We start from the raw sequence: 13,553 nt of genomic DNA, 5'->3' as shown, positions 1-13,553 counted from the left end.
TAAAATAAAAATTTCAAGCTAAACATACTTATATATGATTCACTGAGAAAGGCCATGCAGGTTTAATTCACTGATTTAAACGGAAGATTTATCAGCCACTGCAAAAGTGATGAGGAAGAAAGGTCCTGGTACTTGCAATTTTCAGAGGAAACTGGATTCGTCTCTCTCTGTCTGTGCGTGTGGTTGTGTGTGTGTGTGTGTGTGTGTATGTGTGTGTGCGCGGCTTGGTTCACTGCAACTGAATCTTAACCACAATGACAAGCATACTCATTTTAAAACTTTTTGTCAGTAGAACAAAATATGTTTTATTTTGAGGTGTAGATAAATCCTGTATATGTGTGTATGTTCACACAGTACTTTGGACTAATCACATTAACACAGTTGATATGAGAAGTTGAATGCACATTAAATTATCACTTGCATTGGCATTCTCAAGCTCCCATGGTTATCTCATCAAATTTAAAAGGATGGGTGTATTTAAATTACATTCATGAGGCAGATTGTGATCATATTTCCTTTATTCGTTGATTTTCCTTTATGTAAGTCCTCATTCTTTGACTGGGACTTCACTGAATTAACATGCAACATGTCACAGCGTTAATGACAAAATCACCTTTAACTGGTCAAATATAGAAAGAAATTCTGTAAAATTAAGTCTTTTTGATTAAATGTCCATTTTCAGCCAGAGAGAATGTGCTTTACAAAGGAGGCATAATTGATACATCCATTTGCATCCTCCTGTCCAGCCATCAATCTATCCACTTCATCTTCTGTCATCCTCTCTCCTAGTGTTGCCAGCACATGACGCAGCTCTGCTCCCATGATGGTACCGTTGCCTTCCTTGTCAAAAACCCTCAGCCCTTCAACAAAATCCTCAAAGTTGCCCTGATCTTTTGCGCGGGAGATATGCTGCAGCATGGGCAAGAAGGTCTCAAAATCCACCATTTTAGTACTCATGTCCTCTGGTCGTGGTTTACCAAGCACTTTCAGCACATCTGCATTAGTTGGGTTCTGGCCCAGAGCTCGCATGACATCCCCACACTGGGCATATGTGATCTTCATTTCTCCAGTTGGTGTGCGGTCAAACAAGGTGAAGGCTTCCTTGAACTCGTCAATCTGGTCAGCAGTGAACTCAAGAGTGACGCTTTTGGGGTCAAACTCAGGCTCCTTGGGTGGCTCAGGCTGTGGCTCTGGAGGTGGCGCTGGCTTAGCAGCTGGAGCTGCATCTTTCTTAGGCTCTGGCTTTTTGGGTTCAGGTTTCTTTGGTTCAATCTTCTTTGGTGGCATGTTGCAAGGCAATTCAGTGGCGAGCTGACGCTTGCTGAGAAATGAACAAGAGCCTGAGCAGATAGAAAGTGATCCCGGAACTCCTCTTTCAAGGCTTTTATATGTGCTTTGTCTAGGGGGCTAGACAACAATTTCAGCCACCACACTATAAAAGGAAGAAACCCAAAATAGATCCGCATAGCAAGTGATGTCAACATTAAGTATTGTTCTCAGCTGCTGTCATCTAACCAACAGGGCTATTTGCTGTCATTAGTGAGGGTCCAGTTGCATTAGCCCGAAAATGTTCTGTCTCTCTGATGGACAAAGGGATCAGGGCATAGCCAGTGATCAGCCCATGAGGGAGATAGACTAAAATAGCTTGCTATCTAAATGCTGAATGCCTGGGAATCACTTCTTTCTGGGAGGGTGGCTATTCTTTTCACTAGAACAATGGTGCAGCTAAGTCAAAAGTATTAATATTTGTCTCTAGGCTTTGCATGTATTCATTTTATAATAATTCATTCTCAGAATAACAGAAGGATTATCTATCAAACCTTATTTCAATGGCAGGTGTTTGGCAGTTTTTAATTTGACAGACAAGCAATAGCTTGTATTGCACGCTGCCATTTACAAACCTGCCAAGCCCTCATAGATCCTAAGGGAACTCTTAATTAATTTGTCATATACTAGTGATAATGCAAAGATGAGTCATAAGAGTTAAATATATTAAGCAATACTGCTGTAATCATGCTGATGAAAGTGGTTAGTCGTTTAACCAAAGTCGTTTGTTCCCTGCTAACATCAGCTGATTTTTTTTAAGTAAAACTAAAGAAAGTTTTCGAAAGGATTTGCCTCATAGGTTCTTATGCATATGGTGGGCATGGGGAAAAGAAAACTGTCTTTGCTTATAAAGGGGAACTGCTGCTATGTATTGCAGTTAAGGTATTTTCTTATTACATTTGGGTCTTTCTCATATAGCAAATAGTCTTTTCTTCCAGATATGTATATTTTTTTATTAAGTGAGTTTTAAAATAATAGCATATTTACTTCTTTTTATTTAACTGGCATGATCATGTGTGGAATAAATGTTTTCCTTTATATTCCCAATAGTAAACCTTATGAGGTTAAAAGGTGAAAACGGGCAATGCAATTCCATTAGAAGTATGGTTTATAAATATGTAATATGTCATTTGGCTTTATGTAGATGACTGCTCCATAATTCTCTTCAGTGAATGATAAATTAACCAACAAAATATTCATTTCATTTATGGAAGAGAGGGTATATAGGATGTGCTGTTCTGTGACACAATTTTAATCATAGCAACTTTAATTTTATGCATGCCTCACAGTTTATCAACTCAGTTAAAGAAAGCTAAAGCCTGTCATGCGATAATCACATTTACCCTTCTTTGTCTTAATGCCAGTTCTCCTTGATCTGTCAATCTAGTGCTTAAAGTCCTTGGACAGTGTAGTTTAAGTGTGCCTGTGTATGTATGTGTATGTGTGTGTATGTGTGTGTGTAGTTGTCCTTAGCCTAAGATCATTATCTCTCTTCTCTTTTCATTTTAAGGTCACATAGCTAGTAAAACTGACAGCTAATTTGTCGTCTTTTGGTATGCGTACGTGCATGTGCACATTTGAGCAAGATGGAAACATGAAAAAAGTTGCAAGAGAGCCCAGTTTTGTACTGACACAACATATATGGACAATATATAAAAGGTATATTTATCAAGTATATAAAACAATAATAATAATGCATACACATTCATACTACATTTATGATTTATTTGAGGCGATTACTAATTATTAATGATTGTCATCATTTTTCCCACCAAAAGCTTCAAATTAATCTATATCAATCATACCCGCTTTCACAATTGCACTTGGTCCTTAGAACACTGATCCTTTTTCCTTACCTAAGTGTTACAAGTGCAGATAACTGGAATATTTCAATTTAAGCACAAGTAAACCATTATGTTGGATTGCCTATGCAGAGACCACTACAAAGTTCATTTTTGTGTACAGAAGCTTTGTTAAACTGTCATTTGGGTGTTCACATATGTTAACAAAATAAGAGAAGACATTTCCTTGATGCTTCTACCATCAACGTTCGTTTTCTTGATGCTTTTACCATCAAAGTTCTTTCAAACAAGTCATCAATCAGTAAATCACTGCAACTGCAATGACTGAACCATAAGCAGACAGACACTATAAAGGATTGACTTTATAGTGTCTGTCTGCTTATTTGCAACAATTGCTTAATAACTGAGCTACCTAATTTGTGTTAATCAGAATACCCAAATTAACAATACTGATAGATATTAACAGCTTAAAGGTGGTAGGAAATGTTAACGAACCTGGCAGTCATCTGTTCTCAAGGGACAGAATCGGGTCAAATACCAAAATGTGATGAAAAACCACAAAACTCTGATCGGCATCACATGTCTGACATGTCAGATATGGGCTGATTACTAAAAACAATACATTTCTTGTCAAAAAGGTAAGAAATTAAACATTATGGGACAGATCTAGAAATCCCTATTAAACTTTGAAGCATTTCCTTTCATATTATAATCAGTAGCATCAATGGAAACATGAAGAATATATAGAGGTATAAACCACAGGGTGATCACAAGCATATTTATAGTGCTCTGTCTCTCTCAGATGAGACCTCCTGAAACATAATATATTTTCTGTCAGAATGTCAAGTTCATGCATTAATGACATTGAATATTGATCATTTGAAGCTACAATAATCTATTCATGCATTGTGCTCACAAGCCTTAGGGTTCTTCCTAAATGCATGTAAGATATTGAATTGTAAGGTCAACCTCAGTTTAATGCTGCATTGATCAATATGTTTTTTTTTCCATATTTAGCCAAATCATTACGTGTAACAAAAATGGGATGCTAAATGTGATGACCTCAAAGTCCATTAGTTTTAATGGACTTTGAGGTGTGAGCCCTGAAAAGGCTTTTAGCCTCTTTATGCTTAATATCAATATTCTTTTATTTATTTATTTTTTATGTATATTTGATTTCAGTCCAGTATTTTTCCATCAAGGCCTCCAAGTAAATACTCATATCTGAAATGTTCTGAAACAACTTATTTTCTGTCAACTTCAAAGCAGAGAAAGAAAAACTTTACACTGAGAGACCAGTATAACAATGGTGCTACAGACACACCCAGCTTTTCTCTGAGAGACAATTTATGATATTTTTTAAGCTATACATTTGGTATACCTCCACTTCTGAACCAAGTTTTCAGTTTTAAGCTGCATGCACACTGAAGGTGATATGTTCATAACCCATTGTATTGAAGCTGACTGCAGTTGCTGGTGGACAGTCCAGGTTCTGTTGTTTATATAACCTTCTATCATATTTACTACCAGGTCATATGGGCCTGAGTATATCCTGCACACAGTTGTGCAACTAGAAGCAGTGATTATTTTTAACATAGTTGCTTTTTATGGTGAATGGACTGGTGGTTTTCAATTCTACCACTTTTCTACATCACTTCCAGTGTGAACAGAACTTTAGCTGACACTGATTTCTTTTCTTTTTTTCCTTTTTTTTGTAGTTGCGCTCTACATGTCATTCACTGTTTTGTTGTTCAATCACCAAACTGGATTGGGGGGGGGGATCACAATTTCAGTTATACAAATGTTACTTAAATTTTCCCTTTTAACTCCATGGAGTTATTCCTTGGGGATAGTCCTTGCATGCCTGTGTCTGGTGCAGTGACTGTTTATGTGAACAAAAGATGAGAGGGTGGTCAGCAAGGCAGCAAGTCCTTAATCCATGAGATAATAGTGGGAACTAGGGGAGGCAGACCCCTGGTGTGGTCAGGGCCAATAAAGGAGAGTGACAGAGACAGCAGTTACATTCTTCCTATGGCACTGGCAAAGGGTGACTCAGACTGAAGATCTGTGTTTAGTTAACTGGCTAAAAACAGATGCACCACTGTGTATTATCTCTCCTCTTAATCGCCAGTTTCTCTCTTGGACATGTGCATCAGACCTGGGAATGGCCACTGAACTGCCAGCTACTGTACTTCATAATTAAAATTTGTGTGAATGTATTGTGAATTCCTGGAATCAACTTTGACTAAACACACACGAGACAACCAACAGTGTTAGTATTTAATGTCCAAATATTAGTGCTTTCCTCTTTTCACAGAGCAGCCACTCTAAAAAAATGGGGCCATAATCAAACCAGCTTCCAAAGTGTGCTTGTTTGATTTCGCTAATATGAAATAAGAATTAATTTCCATTTTATGTTACCCTATGGAGTGTAGTGAACAGCAACACAAAACTTTTCTTATGAGTCGAGTAACAATATTGCGTTGTTATAATGGAATGACTGTTGGAGGAACCAGCTAGCAGACATCTGTGTAAACAGTTTAATTAAGACCATGTTTGATGAATTATAGCTGGTGAAGGCACTGCCTGTTCTAATACTTCAGTGTCTTAATTACACCAGACATCCATGTGTTCATTCTCTCTGCCCACCCCATATTCTCCCCATACTTACAATGATAGAAATTGAAAAAGTACAAAAGGGAAAGTGCATTTCACACTCTACTGAAGCAAAGCAAGCAATTTCAAATTAATCAAAACACAATAAGTTTACAACATGATAAAGAGGTGCTGTATGTGACATGAGGGGAGTTGATTTTTGATGCTTAGACCTCTGTTTTATGTTACAATTGAAATGTTACTGGACAAAAATGCATTAGTTCTAAATTAAATTTTAGTTGAGACATTTAAAAAATCCAAATCTAGTCATAAAGTCTTAGCTATCTATTTCGAGAAAATGGAATTTGCAAATGGCCTTTCTGCACAGAGACGACACCGCTTACATGTGTCTGTGAGGGGAAAAAATCAAGAGATTGCAATTTTGCCTTTTATTCAGACAGACCTTAGAAAAGCATGAAGCTACACACTGAATGCCAGCACTCCTAATAAAAATGGCACTGACTTGAAAATACAGATACACCATAGTACATGCAACGGGATGACTATCATATGTGATTTAGACAATCAGTGTTTCTTGTGTTCTTTAAGGGGTTCATCAGATACACCAGTCTAGTCCAAAAATCAAAGAGGATTATAATTAGGCACATGCTTCCGATTGAAATGGGCTACAAAATGGCATGATTAGCTGTGAAATATACCTCTTGATAATATAATATACCTATAACACAACCTATGATACATCTCCCCATCTATAATAAGTATAAATAGGGAAAAATCAATATGAATTATTGCTTGGCCTATTTCTGTGATATTTATAAGGTTCCCATGTCTGCACCAAACAATAGCTGGGGATCACAGTACACGTCCAAACCAGGGATGAGCACTATGCCTTCTTCTCACAAGCTAGGCTTGGAATTCTGACTGGGAGATTAGGGAAGTTTCCAAGCTATTCATAACCCTACCCCCACCCACCTTCCATTCTTCACAGAGCACTTGGCTTGGTGGCAGAATCCTCTCCTGTTCATCTGGACTGGTCTATTTCTGTATTTCTGATGTGCCTCTGATGCCATGTTTAGAGCGTGTCTTTGAATGGTTTGTACCTGTTTATCCCAGCAGCACACAGGCTTATGAGATGTTTGCCTCAAAGCTTACCAGCTGCTTTTCTCAGCTGGAATGCTGGAATGCTTGTATGTTTAATTCAGAGCTTTAATCCTGACAAAAGTGGACCAAACATGTCTTCAGAGTGTTTTCAGTGTCTATCACAGAAATGTGGAATTTATACCTTTTTTCCCTCATACAGTGACCTGTTTTGTCTTACTATACTGCGCTTTACAAATTTATGAAACCATCAAATGAAAGGTTTATTACACACGCACGCACGCGCACACACACACACGCGCACACATACACAAGTATAAAGTCATTATTTTATATTCTTATAAAATAATGATTTTAGACCACTTCTTCATAGAGCCATGAGGAAAAAAACATTCCAATGATTGTAAATACTTTCACAACTCATTAAATATTGAAAGAAAAATGCTATGGCTACTGCAGCATAGGCGGCGCCAAAGGTGGTATTATGGGACTTCAGCAAAGCCCTGAATTTCTTGCTGTCCATCATGCCGATTTTTTAATGTTCTCGTTTGGAAACAAAAACAGGATCCTTTCCACTGTATAGGTTTTTTCTCAGATCCTGTCATTGATATTGGATGCAGTGTGTGCATTAGGAGCTAGGAAAATTTTCACTGACCACATTTTGAGCTTTGACAGTGATGCTGTAGTTAGGACATAGTTAATAATGACTTCAATCTCAAAAAATCACAGCAGTAAGAAGAGCCGTATATAAAGTATAAGTAAAAGTAAAATATAATGAATATTGTGATTCATAATCTAATAATGAAACTTTTTCTATGTTTACATTTAAGACTTTTAAGTTTAATTTACATTTAATTTAAGACATTTAAGACTAATTTTTATTTTTGTTTATAGTTACATTGAATATTCAAGTAGTGGGTTTTTGCTTGATGGCACGGGGACATTAATATCATTGGTGCTTATATAGATGATATGAAAACTTCCACCACAATTAGTCATTCAGTTTTGACAGTCATTGTTCATTGTCAGAGAGTTATTAAAGGCCTGGCTCTCCAGTGACGCAGCACTACTGTGTTCCAATTATAACAGAATTTGCTTCTATTTCAAACCACAGTTGTGCTTCAGCTGTTTTACTACAATAGGGGGCATAGGGGTCAGTGGTGACATAACTTGGACCTTGCAGATCAATTTGTCACTAGTTTGACATATGTGTTGTGACAGATGTAGCTTTATGCAAATGCATTTTTTACAGATTGCTAACAAAATGTATTTTCCATTGGTCAGTGTGTAGAATTGTGGTAGGCAACAAGAATGGCTGATCTCTCAATATCATTTCAGTAAATGTAAGTGGATAGGCAGTTTCTCATATATCTCATTCTGCACAACAATGTGAAAATATGACCAAAAAATTGGGAGAAATTATTAAGATATAACTTTGTAATGTTAAATTTAATCTGATTCAGGGCACTACCACTCCTCATACAAAAAGAATATAGACTGAATGATACAATATAATGACTGTGTGAGAAAAGACATGGAGAGTCTTTATATAATAGTACAATGATGTCTACTTAAATACTCTATGATATTACAGCAAGAGAGATTTGGGAATATAGCAGGATTTCAGTTCAGTGAAACAACAGCAATCCCATTCATTTGCACAGTCACAAAACATGGAAACTTAAACTCTGCTATCTCCACTGTTAATCTCTGTCGGAGATACTGAAGCCTCTCAAACAGCCATATCTACAAGAGCAGTTGCTGGGCAACAGATGAAGCAACTGTATACACAAGCTGCTCTTTTAAATAGCTGCTGGCTTCATCCAACAAGGCCACCAACTCGTTTCAGCTTTAGATCTGACCAAAGAGCAGGGCTGTGAATATTCATACTCTCATGGCACCAAAAATATTTGCTGGACTGTGACTGATTTCATTATTTTCAATCAAATAAGGAAATCCTCTGTAATAAATGAAGCCATTATTCCAAGACTGTCTTTTTATGACACAGATCTTGAAATGCTGAATATCTGGTTCTCAAATAAATGTCCACATTTTTATAATATCCAACAAACTTTCTTATTTTTGTGGAAAAAACATTAAAGCGAAGAAATATTTATAATAATAGAAAGTTCAGTGTTCAGTGTATCAGTTTCCCAGATTCAATGGGAAGGACTCTAGCTGAATGATACTAAGTGTTGTTTCCAAATGTGAGACATAAAACACAGCAGTGTAGCTTTATACATTGTAAGTAATAGATTTGCTACCATGTGATTTAAAGCAACAGACATGGAAGGACTGATAATACACATTTGTCAAACAACACTTGTTTTCTGGTTACTACATTAACTAAATATTATAACATTTAACATTCATCTGTACAGTAAACTGCTCAAACACATTTTAAACTGAGAGGATTTCTTAATCAGTTTCATCTCCTTTGTTGTTAATAACATCATAAACAGGTGCACTAGAGGGGTAACAACAAGACAATCCCCACAACAGGAATGGTTTTACAGGTGGAAGCCACTGATATCTTTTTCCTCCTCATCTTTTCTGACTGATAGCATGAGGCAAACCTACAAGTACTCCAGCTATTCCAAAACGACACATCAACATTGCCAGAAGGTCTCAAGAGTAAGGAGGATATTCTAGGAGACAGCTAATTACTCTAGGAGAGCTAGACAGGGCCGTAGAAGGTCTTTAACTTTAATCAGTAGGACCGGTATCTCCTTTGTGAAAATAGGAACAGGATTAGCACTGCTAGAGTTACAAAATGACGCCCAGAAGGCCACTGGTGTGAATGTCTTTGAGAATCAGAAACCGAATTCATAAGGGTGGCCCGAGGCCCTCTAGTGGGCCCTGCGCTCATCACTTGGCAATTGCACATGTGACTGATGTGAAACGGTCAGGAGAAACTGTGGCAAATGTTATGGTGCCTGTAAAATTGTTAAGGTATGTCACGGACTGGAGGTTCAGCTGGTCGCTGATCAGCTGTTTCTCTCTATCTCTCTAGTTCGCTCTCTCTCTCTTGCCAGGGCGGAACTCATTATGGGTTCACGCCCTTGGCCCACGCCCTCGGAGGAGGAAACACCTGTGCCTCATCAGCGTGGATGGCATTTAAGCCAGGAAGCATCGGCTGTTCTTCGCTGGATCGTTGTGAAAATCGCGTCAGTGAAAGTCAAGCGCCTACAAAGCGGCCTCATACGGCGTGCAGCGCGCGGTGAGAGATGCCAAACGCTGGTACCGGGAACGTGTAGAGTCCCACTTCCACCAGGGCGACACACCGAGTATGTGGCACGGACTACGCACCATTACGGACTACAAAGCCAGGGACACTGCGCTGATCAACGCTGACTCTGCATTCACCAACGAGCTGAATCAGTTCTGCGTCCATTTCGGGGTTAGCCAGGCAGCTAATGCGATCTACTGCCTGACTACCTAGGACAGTGATGTCATCAGCGAGAGACTGGTGACCAGCATCGCGGAGCATGACGTCCGAGCGGCACTGAGGAGAGTGAACACAAGGAAAGCGGCGGGGCCAGACGGCATCACCGGCCGTCTGCTGCGCTGCTGTGCTGACCAGCTAGCAGGTGTGTTCACTTACATCTTCAACGAGTCCCTGGCGAAGTCTGTGGTCCCCACATGCTTCAAAAGATCCACCATCACCCCTGTGCCCAAGAACAGCAAACCCTCATCCCTGAACGATTACCGGCCAGTTGCACTGACCTCGGTGGTAATGAAGGTGTTTGAGAGGCTGCTGAAGAACATCATCTCCTCCTCCATCTCAGACACCACAGATCCGCTGCAGTTCGCCTACAGATCCAACAGATCCACAGAGGATGCCATCGCCCACGTCCTACACACCACTCTCAGCCATGTGGACAAGAAACAGGGTAACTATGTGCGAATGCTGTTTGTTGATTACAATAGTACAATAGTGCCCTGCAAACTGTTCACAAAGCTGAGGGATCTGGGACTTAACAGCCGTCTGTGTGCATGGGTGTTGGACTTCCTCACTGGCAGAACTCAGGTGGTGAGGGTGGGCAGGTGCTTCTCCAACAGCATCACCATCAACACCGGAGCACCTCAGGGATGTGTCCTCTCGCCACTGCTCTACTCCCTCTACAGACTGTGTGGCCACCCATGGCTCCAACACCATTGTGAAGTGTTCTCCAACAACGATGAGACGGCCTACATGGATGAAGTGAAGAATCTGGCATCGTGGTGCCAGGACAACCACCTCCAGCTGAACGTCAGCAAGACCAAGGAGCTGGTGGTGGACTTCAGAAGGGGTCAGCACAGAGACTACAAGCCCATTATCATCAATGGAGCTCCAGTGGAGAGGGTGCAGTCCTTCAAGTATCTTGGTGTCCACATCTCCTCAGACCTGACATGGGCTGCCCACATTCAGGTCCAGACCAAAAAGGCTAGGCAGCGCCTGTATCACCTACGACAACTGAGGAAGTTCAGGGTCTCTCCAAAGATCCTCAGGATTTTCTATACAGGCGCTGTGGAGAGCATCCTCACACAGAACATGACATCGTGGTTTGGGAACAGCTGTGTGAAGGACCAAAAAGCTCTCCAGACAGTGATCCGTACAGCATGTGCTGCTGCAGGATTGCTCTCCTCCCCGCTTCAGGACACCTACACCAGGAGATGCTGGACTAGAGCAGCGCAGATACTGAAGGACCCGTCCCATCGTGGCAACAAACTGTTCCAACTTCTGCAATCTGGTAGAAGGTTCCGCATCTTCCAGGCAAGGACAGAGAGACTCAAGAGGAGCTTCTATCCCCAAGCCATCCGTGCCCTAAACACACACACCCGCCCTCTCACATCATCTATAATTGACTGAGACAGGACTCTTCCAGACACTAAACCAAGGCACAATGTACATTTCAATTCCTTTAATTTTAAATATGTTTATATTGTCTATCCTGTAAAATAGTGAGATGTCTATTCATATTAATGTACAGAATTCACCTGCTTGCTGCTACTACTGCACATTCACCCAATGTATATACTATATATATATATATATAATGTTCTTCCTCTGCACCCCCCCAATTTTTTTGCACATGTCGAGGAGCGTGTCAGGCTACATTTCACTGTGTGTTATACTTGTATAACTATGCATGTGACAAATAAAGAACCTTGAACCTTGAACCTTTCCATGTACTTGTGTGTTTGGAATCTAACGAGCGTTTCTTTGTGTGCAGACCCTCTGGACTGTTTTCCCTGGTGTTCGAGTGGATTCGTGTTTGGATTGTTTGGAGAGAGACGAGAGTGTTCACCTGGATTTCCCCCGGAGCCCTGCCCCTCTCGCCTTTTGTATATAGCACTGCCCCGCACCTTTGTAGATAACACTGCCCCGCACCTTTTGTATATACACTCATTGGACATTGTTCATTAATAAATTCTCTTGTGTGCATCAATCCCCGGAGTCCAGCGCGTGAGTCCACCTTGTACACTGTGACAATAACAATCCAGCCACATCATGGACTCAGCGGACTCAGCCCCCACCAAGCAACCGGTCATCTCCATGGAAGCTGTCTTGGATCGGCACGAAATAATGTTACCGCACATTAATCAGCAGCTGGCAGCACTAACTTAAGTCATCGCTCAACGGATACTGCTGGTAAGCCCACCCACCCCTTCTCCACCTGTCACTTCACAGTTACTGGCTCATGAGCCCTCTGCGTCCGGGTCCTCCGCTCGTTCAACGTCTGCCCATGCGGAGCCTCCTGAGCGGTCGCTGCCCGTACTGGAGCCATTCTTGGGTGAGTTCCGCAAGACTGCGGGTTTTTTAATACAAGTGACGTTGCAGTTCAAACAGCTACGGAGGACTTATGAGACCGATGAGGCTAAGACTGCATAAAGTTTAAAAATGTCTTTGAGAGAGGCATCGGGGCTGAAGCGGCAGCTCACCGACTGCTTACTTTGAAGCAGGGAAGACTGAGCATGGCCGACTACTTGATTGAGTTTTGGACTCTGACTGAGGTGACCAGGTGGGGGCAGTCAGCACTAATAAGTACTCTGCTGAATAACCTGTGTGACGAGCTAAAAAGGGAGCTAGTTATGAGGAAATTGCCTGTGACTCTTTCTGATGTTATGACCCTGTGTGTAAAGGTGGATGAAAACATGCGAGCGCGTCGCAGCGCTAGAGTCTACAACTCTCAGAAGCCTCTAGGATGAGAGGAGATGGCCTCCGGTGGAGGTACAGCATGTAGAATGGGAAAACGGGACAGGAGTTATGAAGACGAGGGTGAGCAACCCATGCCAATAGGATGCTCCAGATTAACACCAGAAGAGCGACAACGGCGTTGGAGAGCTGGTGAGTGCTCCTACTGCGGCTGTAAGGGCCATATGGCCATTTCCTGTCCTGACCAGCCAAAAGACCATGCCCGCCAGTAGAGGGGAGAGTACGGGTGGGTGAGGTTTCCTGTTCACAATCTCCTCCTCGCTTGATGCTTGCGGCTAAACTAACGGTTCGTTCTGTTTCTCACCCACTCCACGCACTAATTGATTTAGGTGCAGAGCAGAATTTCATTGATGAGTCCCTCGCTCAAGAATTAAAACTAAACACTAAACCACTGCCACACTCACTCCAAGTTACCGCCCTCAGTGGGCAGCGTCTCCCGGATATCACCCACATTACGGAGCCAATATCATCAACCCTCTCTGGTAATCATTCTGAGACGTTGCAGTTATTTG

The 13,553-nt window shown here is 41.1% G+C and overlaps 1 protein-coding gene across 1 annotated transcript; it reads right to left on the bottom strand.

Annotated features, from left to right (window-relative positions):
- Positions 1–309: 309 nt before the first annotated feature.
- On the bottom strand, positions 310–1,349 carry cmlc1 (cardiac myosin light chain-1). Its single transcript, XM_005720440.2, has one exon. The coding sequence runs from the start codon at positions 1,285–1,287 to the stop codon at positions 679–681; it is 609 nt and encodes a 202-aa protein (XP_005720497.1). The 5' UTR covers positions 1,288–1,349; the 3' UTR covers positions 310–678.
- Positions 1,350–13,553: the final 12,204 nt, after the last annotated feature.

This window comes from Pundamilia nyererei, unplaced genomic scaffold (genome assembly GCF_000239375.1).
Source record: "Pundamilia nyererei isolate P.nyererei 1_Seehausen unplaced genomic scaffold, PunNye1.0 scaffold00002, whole genome shotgun sequence".
Classification (NCBI taxonomy): Eukaryota; Metazoa; Chordata; class Actinopteri; order Cichliformes; family Cichlidae; genus Pundamilia; species Pundamilia nyererei.
This window is presented reverse-complemented; position numbering and strand designations above follow the sequence as displayed.